The following is a 24,613-nucleotide window of genomic DNA, read 5'->3' as shown; positions in this document are numbered from 1 at the left end:
TCCATATGAAGACCTAACTGACTTATTCTTATGTCCTGGGAAGATCTAATGAGAGAGAGAGAGAGAGAGAGAGAGAAGAAATGGAGGGATGTAAAGGAAGAGGCTGACCACAGTAGAGTTTTAAGTCTCTGAGATAGTAGAGAAAGTTCAAGTACTTTGAGACAGGAGACTTAGAAGAAATATGAGAGCTATGCTTAAATTTTAAGGCTGCTTTGTAGAAGAGGGATTACACTTGTTCTCTTTGGCCCCCCAGAAGCATAACTACAAAATTATGGGGAAGTAACTTTTGTCTTAATATAAGTAGGAACTTCCTGACAATTAAAGTTGTCCAGCAATAAAATGGGCTACCTGGAGAGGTAAAATGGTGGCCATGTTCAGAAAGAGACTGTACAAATGCTGGTCAGAGGAATTGTTAAAAGGGTTCCTGCATTGAATGAGAGATTGGACTAGATGAAGTCCAAGGCTCTATGCCACTCTAAGAATATTATTATTCTTTGGAATGAAAATAAAGTTTAATAGAAAGATAGTTGAGCAATAGTTGGTCCAAGTCAAAGAATAGGAATCTATAATACTTTGAAATTAAACTTACTAATTCTAGTTAACTTTCAGGCCTTAATTTCACAAGCATTTTCACTCAAGAAACACAGGTAAAGACAAGTCTTTGAATTGGCCAGCTCTCACTATGATTGTAATGAGAAACAACAGAAACAGATTTTGTATCATTGCTTGAGTGATATCTAGGGGGGAGTGATGAGAAATTAATGCTTTTAAGCATCATGGGGGTGAGAAAGGGGAGGGATATACTTTATTGATGATGAAATCTAATTTCTGAGAAGTTGGAATTTTGCCAATGATTTGTTTGGCAAATTCATTCTCCATGTCTGTTAGCTAGAGTTAGATGGGATGGTAGATTTCAATATAGATTTTACATGACAGGTTTCTTCTACTTAATAGTGGAGAGCCTGGAAGCAACACCTAGATCTGTGGAATGCAGGACAACAAACTTGTTTCTTCCTTGGAACTCTTTGGATGAGAGATAGTGAAACCTGTCTACATAGAGAAAAAGATCTTGGTCAGGATTTTGTCTGATGAACCTGAGCTAATTTTTCCCAAAGATAAGTTGTGAATTCATGAGTATGAATAAACAGCCTTTATTAAGAACTCAAGTTCCCAGAAAGAAGCCAACTTTACTGTCTGTATATCTTCTACCCACAGGATCTAGGAAACGTGTGCTGTGATCTGCTTCTATAAGAGAAGCCAAGGAAATCTTGGAACCAAACCATCTGCCCTCTTTATCTCTGATAGTAAGCCATCCAAGGCTGGCTTGTAATCTACCAGAGTACAGGAACATGAACTAGGGCCTTGGATAGTTAGTATCTATTGCCAGCAATTCTATACATTGATTATGTGACCTGAAATGCTTCACATACCATCTCTTGTTATTAGAAAGATGTACCTGAGATTGGTCCCTATCTGTAATGTTAGAGGTCGAGACCAGCACCACTAAAGAAAATAGAAGATGATAAAGTAATAAGTGAGATATGACTCTGTTCACAGACAGGTAGGATAGTTTCCAAGGGACTGATAAACTAATCCTTGATCATGTAAGACATAGGTTAAAATGGGTACATAATGTACCTCATAATGCAATACTCCTCCCAAGTAGCATAATTACGTGATTAACTCAAAAGTCATTTATTATTTATTGAATAAATGAATGAATGATTATTAGACACATATTACTTTGTATTAAAGTTATCTATTTTGTATTTTTTTACATGCCCTCTACTAGACTATAAGCACTGTGAGGGCAGAAACTTTGTCTTTTCCCAATTTTTTTGGTCATCCCTATCACATATAACTTACTCTGCACATAAGGACTTAATTATTCTTTTACTGAAATTTTTACAGGGTCCCTGAATGCTTTATCAATCTTCATAAATTTCTGTATATTTGGTCAGACTGGTTTTTGGAAAGTAGAGAACTTATAAGACAATCTTCATAAATTTATATGGCCAAGAAGAATTGCTGATTCACCCTTTTGTTATAATGCTTCTCCAAGTTTAGTTAGGTTAGTTCTTGAATAAGAAGCTCAAAATTTATTGTAAGGTTCACATTCCAAGTTTTTCTGGTTGGTAGGATGTAGGGGAAGTTTTGCAAAATTCCTCATCAACAATTGCTATTCAAAGTGCAATGCATAGATTTCTTGGGGTCCCAAGACTCTTCTAGGGTGTTGACTAGGTCAAAACTATTTGCATAAAAATTTTAAGACATTTGCTTATTAAAATACTCCTCTTTTTTTAAAATTACATATCTGTATGAGGCCAGATTTTCTTCGTATACTTCAACCAAAATGACATATTACAACAGATTGAATGCTGAAGCAGATAGAACAATACAAGTGTTTTCTATTAAACCAGATATTAAAGAGATTTGTAAAAATGTATAATTGTGCCACTTTTCTCATGAATTTCTTTTTTCTATTTTGGAAAAAATTATTTTTTACAAAAATGTTATTTATGTTACCAGGTAATGGGTTTATTTTTGTTATTGTTAAATGAATTAATACATTTCAAATATAGTAAACATTGTTATAACTCACCTAAGCAAAATATACTTGGGGGTCCTATTAAGGTCCTATTAATAAATTTTTAAGAGTGTAAAGAAGTCCTAAGATCAAAATTAAGAACTGTCATTCTAGAGTCTTTCACTCTAATACCTCATTGTGGTAGGTGGCAGGGGGAGGGGTGGGGGAGGTGACACTGAGTTCTTAAAGACCTGATCAGTGGAACATTGTATTTGGTTGATCCTACCAAATTGGAAAAGCTTTGAACGTAAGCAAAAACAATAGATTATGGGTCTGTTACAAGAACTGGACAGGCTAAATGTGGAGTGGTTCATCTTCAGAAGACTTGCCACAAAATAATGAAATTGTTTTGATCACATCAACTCATGAACATTGTCTGCTAAAGATGTTTGCTTTCTAAGGGCTATTCTTGGCACAACTGTCTGGCTATTTGATGAGGAACTATGACCATGGCAATTGATATTTTAAAAAAGGAAGAAAGAAAAATGTGAATAAAATATAAATATAAAATATAAAATTAGAAGCAGAATAATGTATAGCTAGAAATGGAGCTAGGCTAATGGGCAACCAGTGTGTTTCACTGGGATGTAGGTAATGTCTAGCATTCTAGACATTGTAGGTAGTAGAGCAGATAGAATATTGGTCTTGAAGTTAGAAAGGCCTGAAATCAAGTCCAGTATTAAATATTTAATAAATATGTGATCTGTCTACCTTAGTTTCCTCATCAGTAAAATGGGAATAATGTTAATAGAACAAACCAAAGAACTGGACACAACTGAAAAATAACTAAAAACCTCACATTACTATAAGGATTATAGGACACAAAACATATAAAAACCTTTAAAAACTTTAAAGCACTACATAAATATTGCCATTATTATATTATTATTAAATGAAATCAGAAGCAGAATGATGTGTGATTAGTAAAGATGGTGGGCTAATGTTTGATTAATAAGTTTGGTTTTGATTCACTCCTACAAAATGATATGTTCACACCAACAAAACTAAAAAGTATATTTAATAAAGTGATTATAAAACAGATAGAAATAAATCAATTTTACAGCAAAAGAAACCAATAAGTCCTAAAAGCAAAGCCTGCATAAACATAAACATTAAGAGAAAACATCACCAATTAGGGGAAGCTTCAACATCTGAATCAACAGTGTCTGGGGAGTCCCCAGGTACAACTTCCAGAGTCCTGATGGGAAAGGTCCCAGGCAGAGTGTCTTCTCCATGGGTGAGACTCCAATTAGGCTAAGGTCTAACTAAGCTTTAAGTAGCTTGAGAACAAAGAAAGACTTTTTTGCCAATTTGGGGGGAATAAAACCAAATTTTCCAGGTTGTCTGAGGAGGGAATCACTCCTTGCTGAACCCCAAGAATTATGGTGTTAATATTCAGGAATGTCTAGTTCCCGAAAAGATAGGCAGTGTTAATCAAGTATGGCCTTGAGGGTCTGGCCAAGACTCATCAAGGACTTTAAGTGGTTCTTTTAAATACTCAAGCTGTTTTAAATATGTGCATAAGATCAATCCTTCCCACCTGCCTGTACATCCTGGTGAATTGGAGGTCAGTAATTCTCTGTAGTTAAACTATAAGGCCTTACCATGGAAAATCTTTTATCTTATGAATTAACCAAACGACTAATCACATAATGAAGAATAGTCAATAGACAGCTAATATACTCCATTGGCAACCATGTCATGATAAGTGATCTGAGGAATGTGCCCTAAACATTGGATCAGCACATGATACCTTGTAGAGGATTCATACAAGGGAACACTTAAAGGGTCTCACTGAAGAAGGTGGTATAAATGTATTATTCCAACAGTATCAGGCCAAGTACTCAGATTAATGAGACCACAACTCCGTCATTCTATCAAAGTTTATGAAATGCTGTTTGCTGCCAGGCTATCTCCTAACCATCACATCTTGGTGTCCCTTGAAGTTTTTATGCATTCTGGGAGAATAGATTCATTTTAGTTCCAGAAGTGGACATAATAAGGTCAATCTGCTGCATGTTTTAAAAACATTTATTGTTTTCAAAGAAAAATAGGGGCATTTTCTGCCTTTTTCTATCATTACTTAACTCTTGTACTATGGGTAATCATTTTTTTCTTATGCAAACCATCTGTCCCTGTATCTCAATATAGCCTTCTCTGTTTTAGGTATACATTCACCTCTAAGCTGCTTGGACACTGTCTTCCCTCTGTCTTTTATTTTCTATTTCTCCTACATATAGCTTATTTGTTCATATCTGTTTGCTTGTTATCACCTATAAGACTGTGAGCTACTTAAGGCAGGGACTTTCTTTTGCCTTTCTTTGCATCCCCAGTAGTGTCTGGCATATGGTTGGTACTTAAGAAATGCTCAATAACTGACTGACTGAGAAGGAGATGTGAGCAGCAGGTTAGGCAGTTAGTAGCAGTTCAATCCAGAGAAGAGGCCAAATTGTCTCCCTAGGATGGGTTGGTGAAGTATGGATCAGAAGATAGTGCTGGTCCTGGAGTCAGGAAGGCCTACATTCAAAATTTACCAACTGATTGGGTGACCCTGAGCAAGTCATTAAACCTCTCTAGGGCTCCATTTCTGCAGTTATTTTCTTTTTTTTTTACTTGTTTATTTTTGGTTTTTGTTGTTGCAAGGCAATGGGGTTAAGTGACTTGCCCAAGGTCACACAGCTAGGTAATTATTAAGTACTGCAGTTAACTTCTAACATCACCTGCAATCCTAAATCTGTGATTTATGTTGTTGCGCAGTCATTCTTCAGTTGAATACAACTCTTTGAGACCTCATAGGGGTCATATGAGGTAAAGATATTGGAGTGGTTTGCCATTTTCTTCTCCAGATCATTTTACAGATGAGGAAACTGAGGCAAACAAAATTAAGTGACCTGCCCAAAGTCACACAGCTGGTAAATGTTTGATCCTGGATTTGATGAAGAGGAAGCTTCCTGATTCCAAGCCAAGTGCTCTATTCATTGAACTACCTTTATAAGGAATAGCCAAATGACAGGGGATTTCCTCTCCTGGATCTTGAAGTTTTCCCTTCTTCAATGCCCATATTATTGCATCACTCATCTGTTTGGGATGGGGGGGGGGGATTGCTTTCCTGGTCAGGAAAGTCTTAAATGTCAGACTGAAAGCAGTTTTCTCCCTCTGGAGGAGAGAGATAGAGCTTGGCTAAGCCACATATTAGTGGCAGCCAACACCCTATCTATTAACACATCTCAAGATTTGAGAAAGGAGGACCAGAATATATCAAGATATTAGGGTCTCCAAGGAGGTAAAGGATCGATATAGGTGCTCCTGCTTCTTGAACTGAGATGGAGAAGAATTCCCTGATTCAGCTCACAGGACAAGGGGTAAGTGAAAACTCAGATGGTTTCCTTCCCAGGTATTTTGTTCTGTAAGCCAGGATGTCTATATGCAGCAATACCTAGTTTTATGACTTTCTTAGAGTAGGTCAGCACATCCCCTTGTGATCAGCCCTGAAGCAGAAGTTTCAGGAATTCAAGCCTCTCTTACCCTATTTTTTCCTCTCACAATAACAGTTTTGCCAAAAGTCTTTGGGACAGAGGGATGGAGAGTTAGAGAAGCAGAACTAGGAAAGGATAAAAGATTTTGAATCATTTCCTCCCTGCCACTTAATTACTATCTCTGAAAGCTCATGCTGGGCCAGATAACCTCTGACATCTCTCCTGGCTCTTGGTTTAGAGGATACAAGAAGGTGCAGGATAATGTCATCAATTAGAAAGACTTTCCAAAACAGGAAAGAAGGTCAGTTTCTTCATCAGTAAAATAGGAAAAATAATACCATACCATTGATCTCCCAGGACATCTGAATAGTGCTTCAAACACTGGATAGTGCTCATACTTCAGTATGTTAAGGGGCCCATAATAGAAATTGACAGCTAGAGCTTGGAGTCAGGAAGACCTGAGTTCAAATGCAGTCTGACACTTATGACCCTGGGCAAGTTAATCACCTTACCCTGTGGACCTCAACTTCTTCATCTGTAAAATGAGCTGGAGAAGGAAATGGCAAGCCACTCCAGTATCTTTGTCAAGAAAATCCCAAATGGAGTCATGAAGAATTGGACATGACTGAAATGAAAGAACAATAATAGAAGTTCTCCATGGATGCAAGCCTATTTGTATCATACAAATCTATGACTACTTAAATATATGATATTTTTCCCAATTGAATATAAGCTCCTTGAAGGCAGGGACTCTTCACCTTTTCTTTATAATTATAGAAATGCTTTATAAGTAGGTATAGTAAAGTTAGAGCTGTTCTAGTCTTTAGTAACCAGTTTTAATGAATTGTTGTGGAAGAAAATCCATCATCCTGGGGTCAACCAGAGAAAAGGTCCTTGTAGATCATAAAACTCTAGAAATGTAAATCTTCTTCTTCTTCTTCTTCTTCTTCTTCTTCTTCTTCTTCTTCTTCTTCTTCTTCTTTTCCCTTCCTTCCCTCATTCTTTTCTTTCTTTTTGTTTTTTCTTCTCCTTTTCCTCCTCTTCCTAATCATCTCTAACAGAAACTTAATAACTAGTGGTTAAGATACAGATTATATTCCTTAAGACTCTCTTGAGGGAATGTTCCCAGAGAGGCTAGATGAGACCAATTCCTTGGCCATACTGATGATTTCCTGTGCCCAGGTAAATCCCTGGGTGTCAGGGATCCCACTTTCCCAATAATGCTTAATGTTCCAATGAAGAGTTGTCAATCTTAAGTATATTCTTAGTCAGGGCTCCCCTTTCACCAAGAGAAGAATTTTTCTGAAAGCCATTGCCATCCTATCTGCTCTGACAGAAAGGTTACCTGAAGATATTTCCTAGGAAAGTTTTATCCTTCTGGACTCCATTCAGACCTGATAATTCAATAGAGAGACTTTTGATCTCATGGTGTATCATGCTTCCTCATTGCCCTGCCACAATTTCTCATTGCTCTCATTAAACTTGGAAAGATTGCTCCCAATTTGGACTTTGGAGAGTAATAGGGTAAAGTAAAGATACTCTGGCCCCAATATCTGCCAAGTCAGCCCTTATTGACATAGATTAACTGGATTGACTGGGGCTGGAGGGTTGGGGGTGAGAATCTAGTCCCAGCCCTGGCCTTTGAGTTCAGTGCAATAGACTGGAGGAAATCTGCTTAGTCAGAACTCAGAGTGGAGAAGAGTGAGGGTCTCGAGCCCCTGATGCTTCTTCTCTTCAACTCACCCTGGCTTTGCCTGTGCCCAGTACTGTGGACTGAACTATACATAGCTCATAGACTGAGGGATACAAGGAAATGATGATTAATTCAATGATCTTATTTTACCTGACTCCCCTTGGGTCCTCAGAGAAGGGTCTAGGCAAGGAAAGTGTGGTCAATTATGGGAGAAGACCACTCTTCAAAATAATTTTCTCCTCACCCAATGTCCCGTCCTATTCCTCTTTATATATCTTTCTTCCTTTCCTTTTTCTCCCTCTCTTTTCCTTCCTTCCCTCCCTCCTCCTTCTTCCTCCTCCTCTTCCTTCTTCTTCTTCTTCTTCTTCATCTTCTTCTTTGTCTTCCTCCTCCTGCTTCCTTCTTTCCCATCCCATCTTCCTTCCCTCCTCCCTCCCTCCCTCCCTTCTCTCTCTCTCTCTCTCTCTCTCTCTCTCTCTCTTCCTTTCATATTCTGTCTTCCCATCTATTTATTAGGTCTGTCAGGGATCCATATCCTGCCCCTTAACTTGTGATGATTCTCAGACCTACAGAAACCCCCAGACCTGGTCTAGGTTGAAATGCAGAGATTCTTCTGGAGGTTCTTTAGGTTTGTTTGTATTTCCTTATTACTCCTGGTTCCTGTCTTTGATTTAAATCATAAAGGGTCATTCAGCATTGTGTTCCCAGTTCACAAGGAGATAGCATTAATTCAATTCTACAAATATTTGCGAAGAGACATTCAAGGCACTAAAATCATAGAAGAGGACTTTTGAACTAATTAAAGCCAGCTTCCTCATTTTACAGATGAGGCAACTGAGTCACAGAGAGATTAAGTGACTAGTTCAGATAAGTACTTTCTTATGTCTTGGAGGTAAGCATGGCTTCTAAATTTTATTTGATTGGTATCTTTCAACTTTATATTGCTTTCAATTCTAAATATGTCCCTACCTCATTTTCTCATTAGGAAAGAGGAAAGCAACTAACCAATTAGCTGTTTTGGAGAGTAAAGCAATATGCCCCACCTAGACTGCCCCACCTCTGAACAGAGGAGAGGACAATGCATTTCTTTTTTTAGTTCTCATCCAGTGCCAAGTTTGGTAACCTTGGATTTGTAAAGGCTGTGTTAATGAAATGTGAACTCTGGCAGGCTCTACCTAGTTATAAGTCTACTCTTCAAGTATTTCCCGAGTTCCTACATGTCCAACATATTGCTAGACTTGTAGGGACTCAGGGGAAATTAAGCCTTGGTCTTTACTCTTAGGGACATTACAATCTACATACATGAAAAGAACAATGAAAACCAATAAAAAGAATCTGAGGGATGCTGGGTTTGAATGCTATAGTTTAGAAGGTCAGATCAGATCAGATCAGAAGAAGGGATAGCAATGTGACTGGAACTAGATGAGAGATGCTACAAGGAGCATGTGAACCTAACTTCTTCACAGCAGCCAAAAACTAAAGGAAGAAGGACCTGAATTTAGCACTTAGCAATTGACCCAATTTAACCTCCTATGTCCCAATGGCTAAATAGATAGTTTCTCCCCAAGAGAATGAATTCCCCTCATCTAGGAGGAAATGGGTCTGACTTAGAGGGTTAGTAGGGGAACGGGGAAGTGCCTGGCAACACATAAGTGACTGGATATTGAAACTGGAAGATTATGGGAAGTCAAACTCAGTGACAGTGGAGGGAGTATTAAAGATAATTATGATAGAGGAAAACTATGTAAGAAACATCTATCATAGTCTTACATTGTACCAGTGCTAGGATACAGACAGAGAAGGACAGACTCCAATTCAACGATCTTACATTCTGGTGGTGGGTAGGGGAAATAAAAACATGTGCACAGATAAAGAAATAAAAAGTAGGCAGAAAGAAAATCCAAAGTAATTGTTGGGGGGAGGGAGGAGGGAGTTCTAATACCTGGAAAGTGCTTTCCTAGGAGATAGCAGCTGAGGGGAGTCTTATAGGAAGGGAAGAGAAGAAGGAAGGTATAAAATTTTATGAGGCATCTATTAGGCATGCATCTATCCAGGCACTATGCTAATTCCTTTATAAATATTTTCTTATTTGATCCTTAAAACAACACTTTGAGATAGATGCTTTTATTGTCCCTATTTTGCAAGTGAGGAAACTGAGGTCATTAAATGATTTGCCCAGGGTCATATAGCTAAGACTGGATTTAAACTTGGGCCCTATACTCTATCCATCTAGCAGCCAAGAGGAGGAGTTGATTGAGACAGGAGAATATTATGGATATGAGGGACACGGTATCAGGTGATAAAATATCACAAGATATAGCATGTAGATCAGTATGACTGTAACATTAGTGTGGGAGGAAAAATAACATGAAAGAAATCTGGAAAGATGTTATCATTTGATGTTCAATCAGTCTGATTCTTCATGAACCCATTTGAGGTTTTCATGGCAAAAGTACTGGAGTGGTTTACCATTTCCTTCTCCAGCTCATTTTACAGATGAGGAAACTGAGGCAAACAGGGATGAGTGACTTGTTCAGGATCACACAGTTAATATGGGTCTGAGGTTAGATTTGAACTCAGAAAGATTAGTCTGGTTGAAAAGATAGACTGTATCAAAGTTTCGAAGGGTTTTAAATGCCAAGTAGATATTTTCATTTTATCCTAGAAGCAATAGGGAATCACTGAAATTAAGGAGCAGAGGAGTGCCACAGTCAGATCTGTGCTTTAGGAAAGTGGTACTTGTTCCTTTCTCCCTTACAGGTGAGAGATGATGAGGATGATGGTTGGAGAGAAGGGGGAAGATGATGTTCTAGAGGGAGAATTATCTTACAGAGAGGGCAAAGCCCTTTGGTTTTCTACTCAAATGAGTCATCCAGTCAGTTTTTCAAGCAACAAGCATTTATTAACCATTTATTTTATAGCAGGATGTGCTAAACTTTGAAGATGGAAAGATAAAATCATTGTTTGTGCCCTTAAAGAGCTCCTATTCTGATAGCAGGGAGAGCATGTAAATAATTTGGTACATACAAGACATGCATGTATATACGTATATTGAAATAGTTATAAGATACAGTTATTTAAAAATTAATTCACCCTATCTAATCCAATAGCATTATTTTATAGATGAAGAAACTGAGGACCAAATTCACTCATGTGCCTCTTCTCAGGTCACATTTCCTTTCCTTTTTAGGGCACCTATCTCAAGGCAGGATGGAAAATGATTCCCTTCTTTGTTTTATGTGTGCTTCAAGGTAGGTAAAGGAGAAAATCTGGGGCTCCTACTATTAGCCTAAAATATTCAGGTTGTCAGGACGGCAAGATCTATGATTCCATGTTTCATCTGGTCTGTAGCCAAAACCAATCTGCAAGTTCAAGAGTTTTCTTAAGGGTAGCATGGTTGCAGTCAACTCTTGGTCAAGTCATACTCTTTTCTCTACCATGGAGCCAAGCGATTGTGAACCAAAGAAGGTGATAAATCCAGTCTCAAAGGGGGTGGGTTTGTTCCTCCTCTTTTAGGTCTTGTGAGTCACTATTTTAAAAAGGCAAAGACATCTTAAACAATTTCTGTAAGTCTATCTCTCTTCATTTAGCTAAGACACACCCACAAGTTTGTTTTGCTTGAGTATGCACATCTGTTTTAAGATTTCTTTTTCTTTTTTCCCCCCAGTTAGGGTGTGTGAGAGAGGAAGAGAAATGATTTTAAAAACTAATTTGAAAACAATTTTTAAAAAATAGGACTCATCTACCCCTTCCACTTCCCACCCCTTCCCACAGATGCTAGTGCTTTGAAAGGCCCAAGACTAGTGACTGGAGACCCTGGGGGAACTGTCACCATAGAGTGCCATTATACTCCCACACCAGTCAACAAACACCAGAGGAAATATTGGTGCCGCCTGTACCCACCTCAGAGGGTCTGCCAAACCATCATCTCTACCAATTTGTTCATCAGCCCGCACTACCAGGACCGAGTGACTCTTCTGGACTTCCCCAGCCGGGGCATTTTTGTAGTGACCTTGACCCAGTTGACCCCTGAAGATGCAGGCTACTATCGCTGTGGCATTGGATCTAAGACAGATATGCTCTCTTTCCGCATGAATCTGACTGTCTCTACAGGTACCATCTTCTGTTATGCTGCCTGCTTTATAGGGAAAGTAGGCAGAGTTCAGAGGGGAAAGTCTGGAAACAGATCATTTAAATTCAAATGCTGACTCCCCATTTACTACTTCATTGATTATGGGTGAAGTCTTCTCTGTGGGCCCTACTTTTCTCATTCACCAAATGAGGAGATTGGACTATACAATCTCTATGGTCCTTTCCAGTTCTATTTTGTGATATAGAAGGCAGTTATTTCCAAGGCAATAATATCATATACATATATGTGACAGATATTCCTCTTATATATCTATCTATATCTATAGATCATCTCTATATAAATATGTATTTATGTGTATATACGCACATATAAGTATGTATAATATAGACATTACATACATATATGTATAAATGTATAAATATTTATATCTATATAACAGATATTCCTTTTAAAATGTGGATTCCAAAAATTTTAATTAGATGAGTGGATGGTGAAGAGATTCTATTGGTCAGAAAATTCTTGAACTTTTAGAATATTCCCTCTCACCTGGGGAATTCTCCTGGGCTGGCCCACCAATTGTGTTCTGATTGGTCAGAGTCTATTCTTTCCCAATCAGACTATGGGGACATTCCCTAGGACCAGGGAGGGAGGGAGGGACTAGTAACTTTAGGACCCCATTACAGCAACTTGTGACTTTATTCCCCTATTAGTTATCAAGTATTACCTAGCTTGGGTTGCATAATGTGATAGATGTCCCTACTCCAAGCTCATCAATCAGACAGAAATGAGAGAAGCTTTATGTAGAGAGGAAAAGGCTGAGGAGGGGTCCTTAAGACCTCTGATGAGTGTGAGGTAGTGGCATATGGGGAATAATGAATACCTGAAGTGTGTCTGTGTTGCAGCAAAAAGGATCTAAGTGGTGTGTTAGTTGAGGTTTCTGAGAATTCAACACCAGAAGTCTCTCCAGAAGAACTTTCCTTTGAAGAGATGATGGGAGCTCCATAACCCAATATATTTCTCTCTTTGATCTTTTCTGGCAAAGAAGCTCAGAGATAAATATAAGGCTCATCTTCAGTAACTTAACTCATCTCAGGTGTCTGCTATATCTATTATTCTTTTTAAAAATTTAATTCTACATTTTCTCATATCATGTATACATATATACACATATGTATGCATGTGCACACACACATACTGTGCCTGAGATGGGATTGGAAATCAGGGCTCCCTAAATCCAAATTCAGTGTTTTCTCCACTTTATGCTCCCTCCTCTCTATTGGCATCATGAAATCTGAGAGTTGAAAGTAATTACTTACTCCAACCCATACTCCAAAGTCAGTTAAATAGTACAGAATAGAACATGGGGTTCACCATGACTCTGTAAGTAAGTATCATAGTCCTCATTTCACAGATCTGAAAACCAAGGCTGAGTGACTGGTCTGTAGTTACACACCAGTAAATGTCAGAACCAGGACTCCCATCCAAGTGTTTGTATGCCAAACCCAGGTCTCTTTCTTCTATACTACAGTTTCCTCATTTGCCTATCAATTATTTACAACTTGAGTGTAGGTTTGTTTCATCAAGAGATTTCCTCATAACAACTAATAGTTGCTCACTAAGGGAACAGGAATGTTGAAGTATTTATTGGGGAGGAGAAAAAGATAAATTTGAAGAGTAGGTATTTCTGGGACAGCAAGGTCTGAAGAGGGTTCTAGAGTTCCTTGGGAAATCACAGGAGAGCTTATACATAGTGAAGGATTGGAGATGGAGGGAATTCTAGAAAATGGGATCAGGGAATAAAAAGAGGAAATGACTGGCCACTTCCCACTTTTGCCTTGATCTGTGCTGAACCAGAGAATATTGATGTTTCCTTAAATTTTTACTTTAGCTAACATGCCAATTGATGTAATATTTAGCTTGATTGTGATCAGTTTAACAGCTTCTGACTTCTTTTTAATGTAGCTTCTTTATAAATGTAAATATGAACATTGTCATTAATTCATCTGTGCTCTTTTCCAGTATCTCAAGACAATCATTCTTTAGATTCTACCATCCTCACAATTCCTTCAAGCATCATTCCAATGACTACCAGAGGCCAGACTATGGAAGTCCTTGGTACATCAACTTCAGCTTTAGATAGACAGGAACTTGACACATTTCAGGTTGTAAAGAGGTGGGAGGAAAGAACTACAAGAATAGGCCCAACTGCAGCAGACATCACCCAGGTACTGGGAAGCATTGGAGAAACTACAGTTACAGGGGGACAGGGCCTTGACACAACCATGCTGGCAGAGGGATGGGAGACAAAAACCAGCAAAAGAGAGATCACTCCAGACAAAGTGACCCCAGCACCCAGAAGCATTGCAGAAACAACTATAGTTACAGGGGGACAGGGCCTTGACACAACCATGCTGGCAGAGGGATGGGAGACAAGAACCAGCAAAAGAGAGAGCACTCCAGACAAAGTGACCCCAGCACCCAGAAGCATTGCAGAAACTACAGTTACAGGGACACAAGGCCTTGACACAACCCTGCTGGCAGAGGGATGGGAGGCAAGAACCAGCAAAAGAGAGATCACTCCAGACAAAGTGACCCCAGCACCCAGAAGCATTGCAGAAACAACTATAGTTACAGGGGGACAGGGCCTTGACACAACCATGCTGGCAGAGGGATGGGAGACAAGAACCAGCAAAAGAGAGAGCACTCCAGACAAAGTGACCCCAGCACCCAGAAGCATTGCAGAAACTACAGTTACAGGGACACAAGGCCTTGACACAACCCTGCTGGCAGAGGGATGGGAGGCAAGAACCAGCAAAGGAGAGATCACTCCAGACAAAGTGACCCCAGCACCCAGAAGCATTGCAGAAACAACTATAGTTACAGGGGGACAGGGCCTTGACACAACCATGCTGGCAGAGGGATGGGAGACAAGAACCAGCAAAAGAGAGAGCACTCCAGACAAAGTGACCCCAGCACCCAGAAGCATTGCAGAAACTACAGTTACAGGGACACAAGGCCTTGACACAACCCTGCTGGCAGAGGGATGGGAGGCAAGAACCAGCAAAAGAGAGATCACTCCGGACAAAGTGACCCCAGCACCCAGAAGCATTGCAGAAACAACTACAGTTACAGGGGAACAGGGCCTTGACACAACCCTGCTGGCAGAGGGATGGGAGACAAGAACCAGCAAAAGAGAGATCACTCCGGACAAAGTGACCCCAGCACCCAGAAGCATTGCAGAAACAACTACAGTTACAGGGGAACAGGGCCTTGACACAACCCTGCTGGCAGAGGGATGGGAGACAAGAACCAGCAAAAGAGAGATCACTCCGGACAAAGTGACCCCAGCACCCAGAAGCATTGCAGAAACAACTACAGTTACAGGGGAACAGGGTCTTGACACAACCTTGTTTGCAGGGAGATGGAAAACAAGAAGCAGCAGAGGTGATACAACTCCAGATGAAATCACCCAGGTACCAGGAAGCACTGGAGCAACAGCCCCAGTTACAGATGGATGGGTTCCAAAAACTATCACAACTTCATTTCCAGGCAGTCAAGTCTTTGATACAACCATGGTTATAAATGATCATGGGGCAGAAACTTGCAGAGGAGACATAATTCCAACCAGAGTCACTAAGACCTCAGGAACCATTAGAGCAATCACCTCAGTTGTAGGTAGACAGACTCCAGGAACTTTTGGAGGAATAACTCCAGCTTCAGGTAGACAGGCCCTTGACACAAGTCGGATAGGAAAAGAACTGGAGGTAGGAATTGGCAGAGGAGCTCTAACTCAGTTACCAGTACAAGTTTCAAGCAAAACTACAAAGTCTCCAGAAACAGTTAGATTAGCAATTCCAAGTACAGTTGACTGGATTCTGGAAACTACAAAAGTGGCAGATCCAATTCCAGAGGGACAGACTTCAAGAGCTAAAATAACATTAGACATCATGAAAGGTGGTTTGATTTGGGGAACTAGGGCAACAACAAAGGCAATTGTAGGAGCCATTAGAGAAAGGAAATCAACTATCAGAAGCACAAATAGGCTAACTAAGGAAACTGTGAACATTGAAATACCTCTGATTACCATCAGACCTTCAACCATGGTCAGAGACAGTTTCAGAGAATTGCCTGCAGGTACAGCTCAACAGACTCAGGAGATCACCAGAACTACAGCCCCAGATGTAGACGTAGGTGTGTGGATCTCAGGAACCTTTAGAAAAAGGAAAGCTTCAGCCTTCAGAGGAACAGCTGCTATTGGTAGAGAAAGTCACTCCAAAGAACCACTGAGAAGAATCTCAGGAACAGGACTCATGATTCCTCCCAGGAACAAGTCTTGCATGGAAAAGTAAGAGCCTGTGCATGCCTCTCCTTTGTAGAATCCACTTTTGCCCCTCTGATCCTTTAGGTCAGTTCTCTGGGTCCTTTATCTTTGACCATTCATCCTAAAATTGGACTTAGAATTGATGAGGAATCTACTGGATTTGTTATCCTTTCCTCATTCCACTAACTTAGAAATAAGGACAACAGATAAGACAATATTTCATTTCTGTCTGTCACTTCCTCTCCCTACCCCTTCAGATGTCTCAGTTGAGAGGTTGTTATCTATGCTGAAAGTTTCCTTGTCTTCCTTCCTTCCTTCCTTCCTTCCTTCCTTCCTTCCTTCCTTCCTTCCTTCTTTCCTTCCTTCCTTCCTTCTTTCCTTTCCTCCTCCCTCCCTCTCTCCCTCCATCCTTCCTTCCTTTTTTCCTTCTTTCCTTCCTCCCTCCCTCCCTCCCTCCCTCCCTTCTTTCCTTCCTTCCTTCCTTCCTTCCTTCCTTCCTTCCTTCCTTCCTTCCTTCCTTCCTTCCTTCCTTTTTTCCCTTCCTTTCTGCCTTTTCTTCTTTTCTCCCTCCCTCTCTCATAGTATAATTAGAGTTTGAATCATAAAAATTATAGGGAAATAGGAGACCAAATGAAATTTTTTTTAATCCAAAGCCCTTATCTTGGAGGTATAAACAGAGACCTATAGAAATATAATGTCTTCCCTAAGATCATACAATTAGTAATTTTATGTCTGAGAAAGGATTAGAGCAGGTCTTCAGTTTCTAATCCAATACAATTTCTAATGGATAATACAAACTTTTTCACAGGTTTGTGACTGGGTTGCCTTGGGCATATAGACACCTTCATGGAACATGGTGTGGGAGAAAAAGCCCCACTGACTGACTCTTGAGAGACCTGAGTTACTCTAGTCCTAGCTCTGTGACTAGCCAGCTATGTGACCTTAGGCAATTGTCTTTACCTCTCAGCGCCTTGGTTTCTTCCTCTATAAACTGAGAGGGTTGGACTAGATGGTACACAAGTTCTTAAGTTCTAGGATGTTTTAATTATTAGCACGGTTATTCCTGAATCCTTCCAAGTTTCTCACTGTCCCTCCTCCTTTCTTCCCCAGTTCACCTCCAGATCAGAGGCGTGTCTCCCAGATCCTGGTTACTTTCTCTACTGTGTTGCTCCCACTTGTTCTCCTGGTTCTGTTACTACTGCTAAAGAAGCTTCGAAAAAGGATCTGTAAGTCATTGGGATCCAAGGTGTAGGAAAGGGCTATTTTTATATTCTTTTTTGATGCTACAAGGGGTTACTGTTATGTCTGATGGTTAGGATAATAGACTGGGGGGGGGGGATGAGGTAGGATAGGAGACCAGAGATCTAGATACAGCTCTCCCCTTATACTTTCTGTATGTCTTTAGACAAGTAATTTACCAGCCTCAGGCTCAGTTTGTCTATCTATACAATAACCATAACCACCCTTCACCAATCTTTGCCTCCCAGGACTAACCATACTAAAGAGGAAGTTCTTTGGAAAATTTTAGGAATCTTAAGAACTTGGAGGAAATTTAGAAATCATCTTCTCTAAGTCCCTCATTTTATAGTGAGGAAACTGAAACCAAGAAGGACTTTTCCAAGGTAGTACAAGTAAGAAGTCAAAGAGCTGGGATTGGAACCTCAACTCATCAGCTCTATTGATGAGTTTATGCTCAAAAATTTGAGATGTCTTGAAGGCTCTCCCCCCACACTTCTTTGCACTAATGTTGGGGAGGGGAAGTCTATGGACATGAACTATAAAAACTGTCAGACTTTTTTCACTGTAGTGATAGATTTTGTTGATTTTTCTATTTCTTTTTTAAAAATTGTTTGTTATAAGGGATGGCCCCTCTGGGAGAAAGATATGGGGGTAATTTAGACTATGTAAAAGCAAAATCAATCAATAATATTTTTTTAAAAGTGTCCTAAAGTAATTGCTCACTGGAAGCTTGCATGCTCTCCAAGTTATCCCACCCCCATTTCCCTGTCTATGCCAGATAGAGACAGATAGGTCTTGCCAAGAGATGAATCAACCAAAGACTATACATTCTGTGTATTTGGGTTGAAATTATTATAAATCATATCTCTGCCAGTCCAGAGTCAAGTGTTAGCAAAGAGTTATATAGTGACTGGGGTTGTGACTGAGGCTAAGGTAAGGGGCCAAGGGGCCAGAGAGGGTGTACTGAGTCCACCGGCTACAGACTCTTAATCCTCATTGCTCTGGGGGCTCAGACTGTTGCTTGGTGGCTTGATGCTTTGAGAACAAAATATATCTTCAGGGGAAGAGTTATAAGGAGAAGGAAATTTCCAATAACTTTCATAAGATTTTCTGTGCCCATGCAGCTCTTCGAACTCAGAAGATGCCCATGCTTTCCTCAATCCAGCTAACTAATTTTCAAGATCTTCCTAAGAAGCTAAATTTGGAAGCACTACAGACTCAGGAAGTCTAACTCCTCCATAGGAAGCAATCAAGGGGATCAAGGGAAGCCTGGGGCTCTCAGTTTCTCCTTGGAACACAAGGACCAGAAACTCCTGGCCATGGATTCCATACCACTTCTTTCCCTTAGTTAGGAGAGGAGACTAAAGGAGTTTAGAATAGAGAAAGAAAAAAAGTGAAGTCATGAAGATTTAATTAGTTTTAAATCTAGGAGGGTGTTAAAAATGTTATAACTGTTATTCTTCATCATCAAAGAAGAGAAGAGATTTTAAATTCAGTGAGATGCAAAAAGGATTTTCAAATTAAGAGAAGAGTTGCTGATCCCTAGAAGAGGTTCCTGGGAAGACCATGGAATCTCTATGCCCAAAGATTTAACAATTATAGTTTCTCCTTCTTCCAAATCCCCTGATTACTTTACAGTTCTCATAAGGGCTTATTTATATCCAGATTTGTACTGTAGTTATTTTTGTGTATACTTAGTCTATCATTCCTAAAAGATAGATTGTAAATGCCCTAAGGATGTCTTCTTTATCTTTGCATCTCCTGTAGTGAACAAACATATAATAGGCACTCAATAAATATATTTGTTGAATTGAATTTAATTGTCTCAATCAATCTAGTGTGGGAGGAAGGTTTCTCTGAATATTTCAGTCATCATTGATTTCCTCTTTTCTCAACTGCTCCAATAGTATGGAATGAAATTATCTTTGAGTATTTAAATCTTCACTGATTTCTCCCTTTTCTCAACTCATTTAAGACTCTTCAAATTTATATTAGTAAAAAATTTTGAACCTACTCCTCCCCATATGAGAATAATTATTTGTTTACAAATTATATACACATACTTCTATACTAATAATCACTTGCCTTCTGAAATTTACCAAAAATTGAACATTTTAAAAGAATGAGATAAAGATGAAGTAATAGCTGGTCCTTGAGGCATTAGAGTCATTAGAGTTTATTCAAGGGTGTGTGATAAGTAATTTAACTTAGGTAGAATTACCATTTTTGTCATTATATTAACTTAGTCTATCCATGAGCAATTGATATCTTTCCAGTTATTTAGATTTGACTTTGTGTGAAATATATTATGTAATTATGTTCATATAGTTCCCAGGTTTGACCTGGCAAGTAGACTCTCAAATATTTTATATTGTCTGCAGTTATTTTATATGGAATTTCTCTTTCTATCTCTTGCTGATGAGTTTTGTTAGTAATATATAGAAATGCTGATGATTTATGTGAATTTATTTTTTATCCTGCAACTTTCTTAAAGTTGTTAATTAGTTCATGAAGTTTTTTTAGCTGATTCTCTAGGTATACCATGAAATCATCTGCAAAGAGTAATAGTTATGTCTCATCATTGCCTATTTTAATTCCTTCAATTTCTTTTTATTTTCTTTGAAATTTCTAGTACAACATTGAATAAGAGTAGTAATTATGGGCATCCTTGTTTCATTCCTGATCTTATTAGGAAGACTTCTAGCTTATTCCCATTATGGATAACACTTTCTGAATGGCTTTAGATAGATACTACTTACCATTTTAAGGAAAGTTCCATTTATTCCTATGCTTTCTAATGTTTTAGTAGGAATGGATGCTATATTTTGTCAAAAGTTTTTTTCTGCATCTTTTGATATAATCATGATTTCTCTTGGTTTTGCTTTTGATGTGGCCAATTATGCTAATAGTTTTCCTAGTATTGAATCAGTCCTACATTCCTGATATAAATCCCACCTGGTCATAGTATGTTATCTGTCGATAGATTGTTTTGATCTATTTGTTAATATTTTATTTAAAATTTTTGCATCAAAATTCATAAGGGAAATTGACCTACAATTTTTCTGCTTTGGTTTTTCCTGGTTTAGGTATCAGTATCATATCTGTGCTACAAAAAGAAATTTTTTAGGATTCCATCTAATTTTCCACATAGTTTACATAGAATTAGAATTAATTGTTTTTTAAGTGTTCATAGAATTTACTTGTAAATCTATCTGACCCTGAACTTCTTCTTATTGTATTTCCTCTTCTGTTTATCTGGGCAAATTACATTTTCCCCTTATATTATCAGATATATTGGCATATAGTTGGGCAAAATGGCACCTAATTATCGCTTTAATTTCTTCTTCATTGGTGATGAATTCACCCTTTTCATTTTTGATCCTGGTAGTTTGGTTTTCTTTTTTTTTTTTTACTTCCAATCAAATTAGTCAAAGCTTTTTATATTTCATTTTTTTCTAAAATCAGCTCTTAGTTTTCTTTATTAGTCTAATAGTTTCCTTAATTTCAATTTATTAATCTCTCCTTTGAGTTTCAGTAAACATCTAATATGATGTTTAATTAGAGATTTTTAATTTGCACTATTTCTAGCTTTTTTTAGTTGCATGCCCTATTCATTGATCTGCTCTTTCTCTATTTATTCATGTAAGCATTTAGAGATATAAAATTTTTTCTAATTACTGCTTTTGCTACATCTCCTAAATTTTGATATATTGTTTCTCTGAGCTACGTTGTCATTCTCTCTGATGAAATTATTGATTGTTTCTTTGATTTGTTATTTGACCCACTCATTTTTGGAATAGATTATTAAATTTCCAATTAATTTTTAATCCATAGTTTCATGGTCCTTTATTACATGTAATTTTTATTGCATTGTGATCTGAAAAGGATGCACTTAACATTTCTGCCTTTCTGCATTTGATTGTGAGATTTTAATGCCTAATTATGGTCAATTTTTCTTTAAGTACCACATATCACTGAGAAAAAGGTATATTCTTTTCTATTTACACTCAATTTTCTCCAGAAGTCTATCATATCTAACTTTTGTAAAATTCTAATCACCTTCTTAATTTCTTTCTTGTTTATTTTTGGGGTTATTTATTTAGTTCTGAGAGGGGAAGACTGAGGTCCCCTACTTGTATTCTTTTGCTCTTTATTTTTTCCTGTAAGTCACTAAACTTATAAGAATCTGGATTCTATAACATTTATTGCATATATGTTTGGTTTTGATATTACTTCATTATGTAACTTCCTTCTTTGTCTTTTTTAATTAGATCTCTTACTTTTGCTTTGTCTGAGATCAGAATTGCTACCCCTCCCTTTTTTTTCTATTCAGTTGAAGCATATAATATATCCTGCTCCAGTCTTTTATCATTACTCTGTGTATCCCTTTTTTCAGAGCAGCTAGTTGGTGCAGTGGTTAAAGCATTGGCCTTGGAGTCAGGAGGTCAGGAGTTCAAATGCCACTTACTAGTGGTGGCACTACTTACTGGTGGTGTGACCCTGGGTACTTACAGATTGCTTTGCATCCAGGACTATCTCCGGTTGTCCTGATTCATATCTGGCCACTGGAACCAGATGGCTCTAGAGGAGAAAGTGAGGGTGGTGACTTAGCACATCAATCAATTCATGCGCTTGTCATGCATCATCTCTCTAATATCATGACCTTCTTCAAGAATGAAGGACAAACATCATCTGTTTCAAATGTGTTTCTTGTAAACAGCATATTGTAGGATTCTGTTTCTTAATGTTTCTATCTGCTGTTTTATGGAATAATCCCATTCACATTCATAGTTATGCTTACTAATTTTGTATTTCTCTCTAAATTATTTTTCCCATTTATACTTTTTTCCTCTCTCCTTTCATCCTGTCCTTCCTCTCCAGTTCTTTGCTTTTGACCACAGCCTCTCTCAATCTGTCTCCTATTCAGCCCACCCTTTTTTCTTTTCTTCTTTCCCTCCCACTTCTCTATACAGTAATATAGATTCCTTTATCCAAAGCTCCTTTGCCTTTCAGATTATCGTATTCCAAGCCCTCCTATTCTTTAATATAGAAGCTGCTAAATCTTGTGTATTCCTCTCTGTGACTCTTGGTATTTAAATTGTTTCCTTCTGACTGCTTACATTATTTTCTTCTTGACACGATAATTCTGAAATTTGACTCCATTATTCCTTAGAGTTTTCGTTTTAGAAATTCTTTTAGGAGATGAACAGTTGATTTTTTGCGAAGGGGGGGCTATTAAGGGCCTCTCTACCACCCATTTATTCAGGAGTACAGAGAAACTAAGAGAAAAAAGTAGAGATGTTAGAACAGGCCAAATATCCCCAGTCCTCTCTCCTCCCCAGCATCAGAGTAACCCCTTATTTCTGATGCATCTAAAAAATCCAGGGTGGAAGGAGGGAGAAGTGATATCCCTGATGGTGCCCCTCTGTTCCAGAGGGTTCAATGCTCCACCTGTGCCTTGGAAGTTGAAGGGAGATGAGGGTTCCTCAGTGTGTCATGGGGGGCCTCTATACACCTCAAGTGCCTGGGGAAGTAATGGGGAAGCTGGGGGCAGGACTCCCAGTGCATTAAGTAAGCATCAGATCCACAGGGGCTCCAGGGATGGTGGCGACAGTTCCTGCTGCTACTATCTCTTCTATCCCCCCTCTTTTCCTCAGAGAGGGGTTCCAGTTCATTGGCATAGTCTGACTTGATCACCTCACAATCAGGCAGCATCTCCTCCAACAGAATTCGAGTTATACCCTTATTGGACATAGCTAGAGATGTCCAGACACTGGAGGTTCTGAGGTGGTGGAGGCAGGCAAGATCTCACTTGGTGACCTGCTGACAGTTGACTAGGGAGAGCTCCTGCAGGAAACTTCCCAGAGAGTATAGTTGACTCAGGCACAAATCATCTACATAGGGGCAGCCACACAGCCTCAGAAGCCTCAACCTGGGCAGGTACAGTAAATTTTCCAGTCCATAGTACTTGATGACACAGCTACTGGAATCTACCTCCTCCAAGAGCAGGTTTTGGAAGTGAAGACAGTTCTGAAGGAATCTATTTTTTTTCCTTGGGAGAAGATCCACTCCTGATCCTGGAATCTGATAGCTCCCCCTTGGGTTGGGACAAAGTGAACAGTTGCCATGTTGGGGCCATAGTGTTTCATTGTATGACTGAAGACCTTGTTTGTCCAATTTAGATTCCAACTCCAGCAACAGAAAATCCATTCTTGCATTTTCTTCCTGTTATAGAATTGGGAGGCCATGTGGGTCATCAGACTCTGATTGGGGTGACAGTTAGGATTTGGATCATGGTTACTGATGTGGTTAGGGCCTTTGCAAAAGTTGTACCAGCTGCTCATGGTCCTGGGGGTCCCTCCTACCCACCAAGCATGGTGTCCATCTCTGAGAAGCATCCTGAGCACTGCCATCTTGATTCTTGGTTCTGACTAAAGTCGACCATCTTTCCCCTAGCAAATGCTCAATCATTGGCTCTTCCTTCTTTTTTGAGATCCTGCCTTCCAATAATATTTATTCGATCCTCTCTGGTTGATTCTTTCAATGACTATTTTATCCTCTGGTACTAGGAAACCAGGATAGTTTTTCTTGATAATTTCTTGAAAGATGTTGCCCAGATTTTTTTTTAAAATCCTGAATTTCAAGTAGTTCAATAATTCTTTTTTTTATTTTTTTATTTTTAGGTTTTTGCAAGGCAAACAGGGTTAAGTGGCTTTGCCCAAGGCCACACAACTAGGTAATCATTAAGTGTCTAAGATCGGATTTGAACCCAGGCACTCCTGATTCCAGAGCCGGTGCTCTATCCACTACACCACCTAGCCACCCCTAGTTCAATAATTCTTAAATTATCTCTCCCAGATTTATTTTCTAGGTCAGTTGTTTGTTCAGTGATGTATTTTACATGTATTTCTATGTTTTCATTCTTTTGATTTTGTTTGATTCTTGATGTCTCATAGAGACATTAGCTTCTACCTATCCAATCCTAATTTTTAAGGAATTGTTTTCTTCAGTTAGCTTTTGTAACTCCTTTTCCATTTGACCAGTTCTACTTTTAAAGGAGTTATTTTCTTCAGTAAATTTTTGGGTTTCCTTTTCCAAACTGTTGACTTTTCCCCCATAATACTCTTACATAACTCTCATTTCTTTTCCAATTTTTCTTCTACCATTCTTGCTTAATTCTTAAAATTCTTTTTGAGCTCACCAA

The 24,613-nt window shown here is 38.8% G+C and overlaps 1 protein-coding gene and 1 pseudogene across 1 annotated transcript; one reads left to right on the top strand and one right to left on the bottom strand.

Moving 5' to 3' along the window:
* Positions 1–5,811: 5,811 nt before the first annotated feature.
* Positions 5,812–19,191, top strand: FCAMR (Fc alpha and mu receptor). The gene is made up of 6 exons (XM_074220425.1): positions 5,812–5,949; positions 10,947–11,007; positions 11,531–11,869; positions 13,869–16,194; positions 17,281–17,396; positions 18,534–19,191. The coding sequence occupies exons 1-6, from the start codon at positions 5,911–5,913 to the stop codon at positions 18,638–18,640; spliced, it is 2,988 nt and encodes a 995-aa protein (XP_074076526.1). The 5' UTR covers positions 5,812–5,910; the 3' UTR covers positions 18,641–19,191.
* Positions 19,192–22,976: 3,785 nt separating this feature from the next.
* On the bottom strand, positions 22,977–23,822 carry LOC141511934 (distal membrane-arm assembly complex protein 2-like; annotated as a pseudogene).
* Between the last annotated feature and the right edge of the window lie 791 nt (positions 23,823–24,613).

The sequence above is a fragment of the Macrotis lagotis genome, chromosome 2, assembly GCF_037893015.1.
Source record: "Macrotis lagotis isolate mMagLag1 chromosome 2, bilby.v1.9.chrom.fasta, whole genome shotgun sequence".
In the NCBI taxonomy this organism is placed as follows: Eukaryota; Metazoa; Chordata; class Mammalia; order Peramelemorphia; family Peramelidae; genus Macrotis; species Macrotis lagotis.
This window is presented reverse-complemented; position numbering and strand designations above follow the sequence as displayed.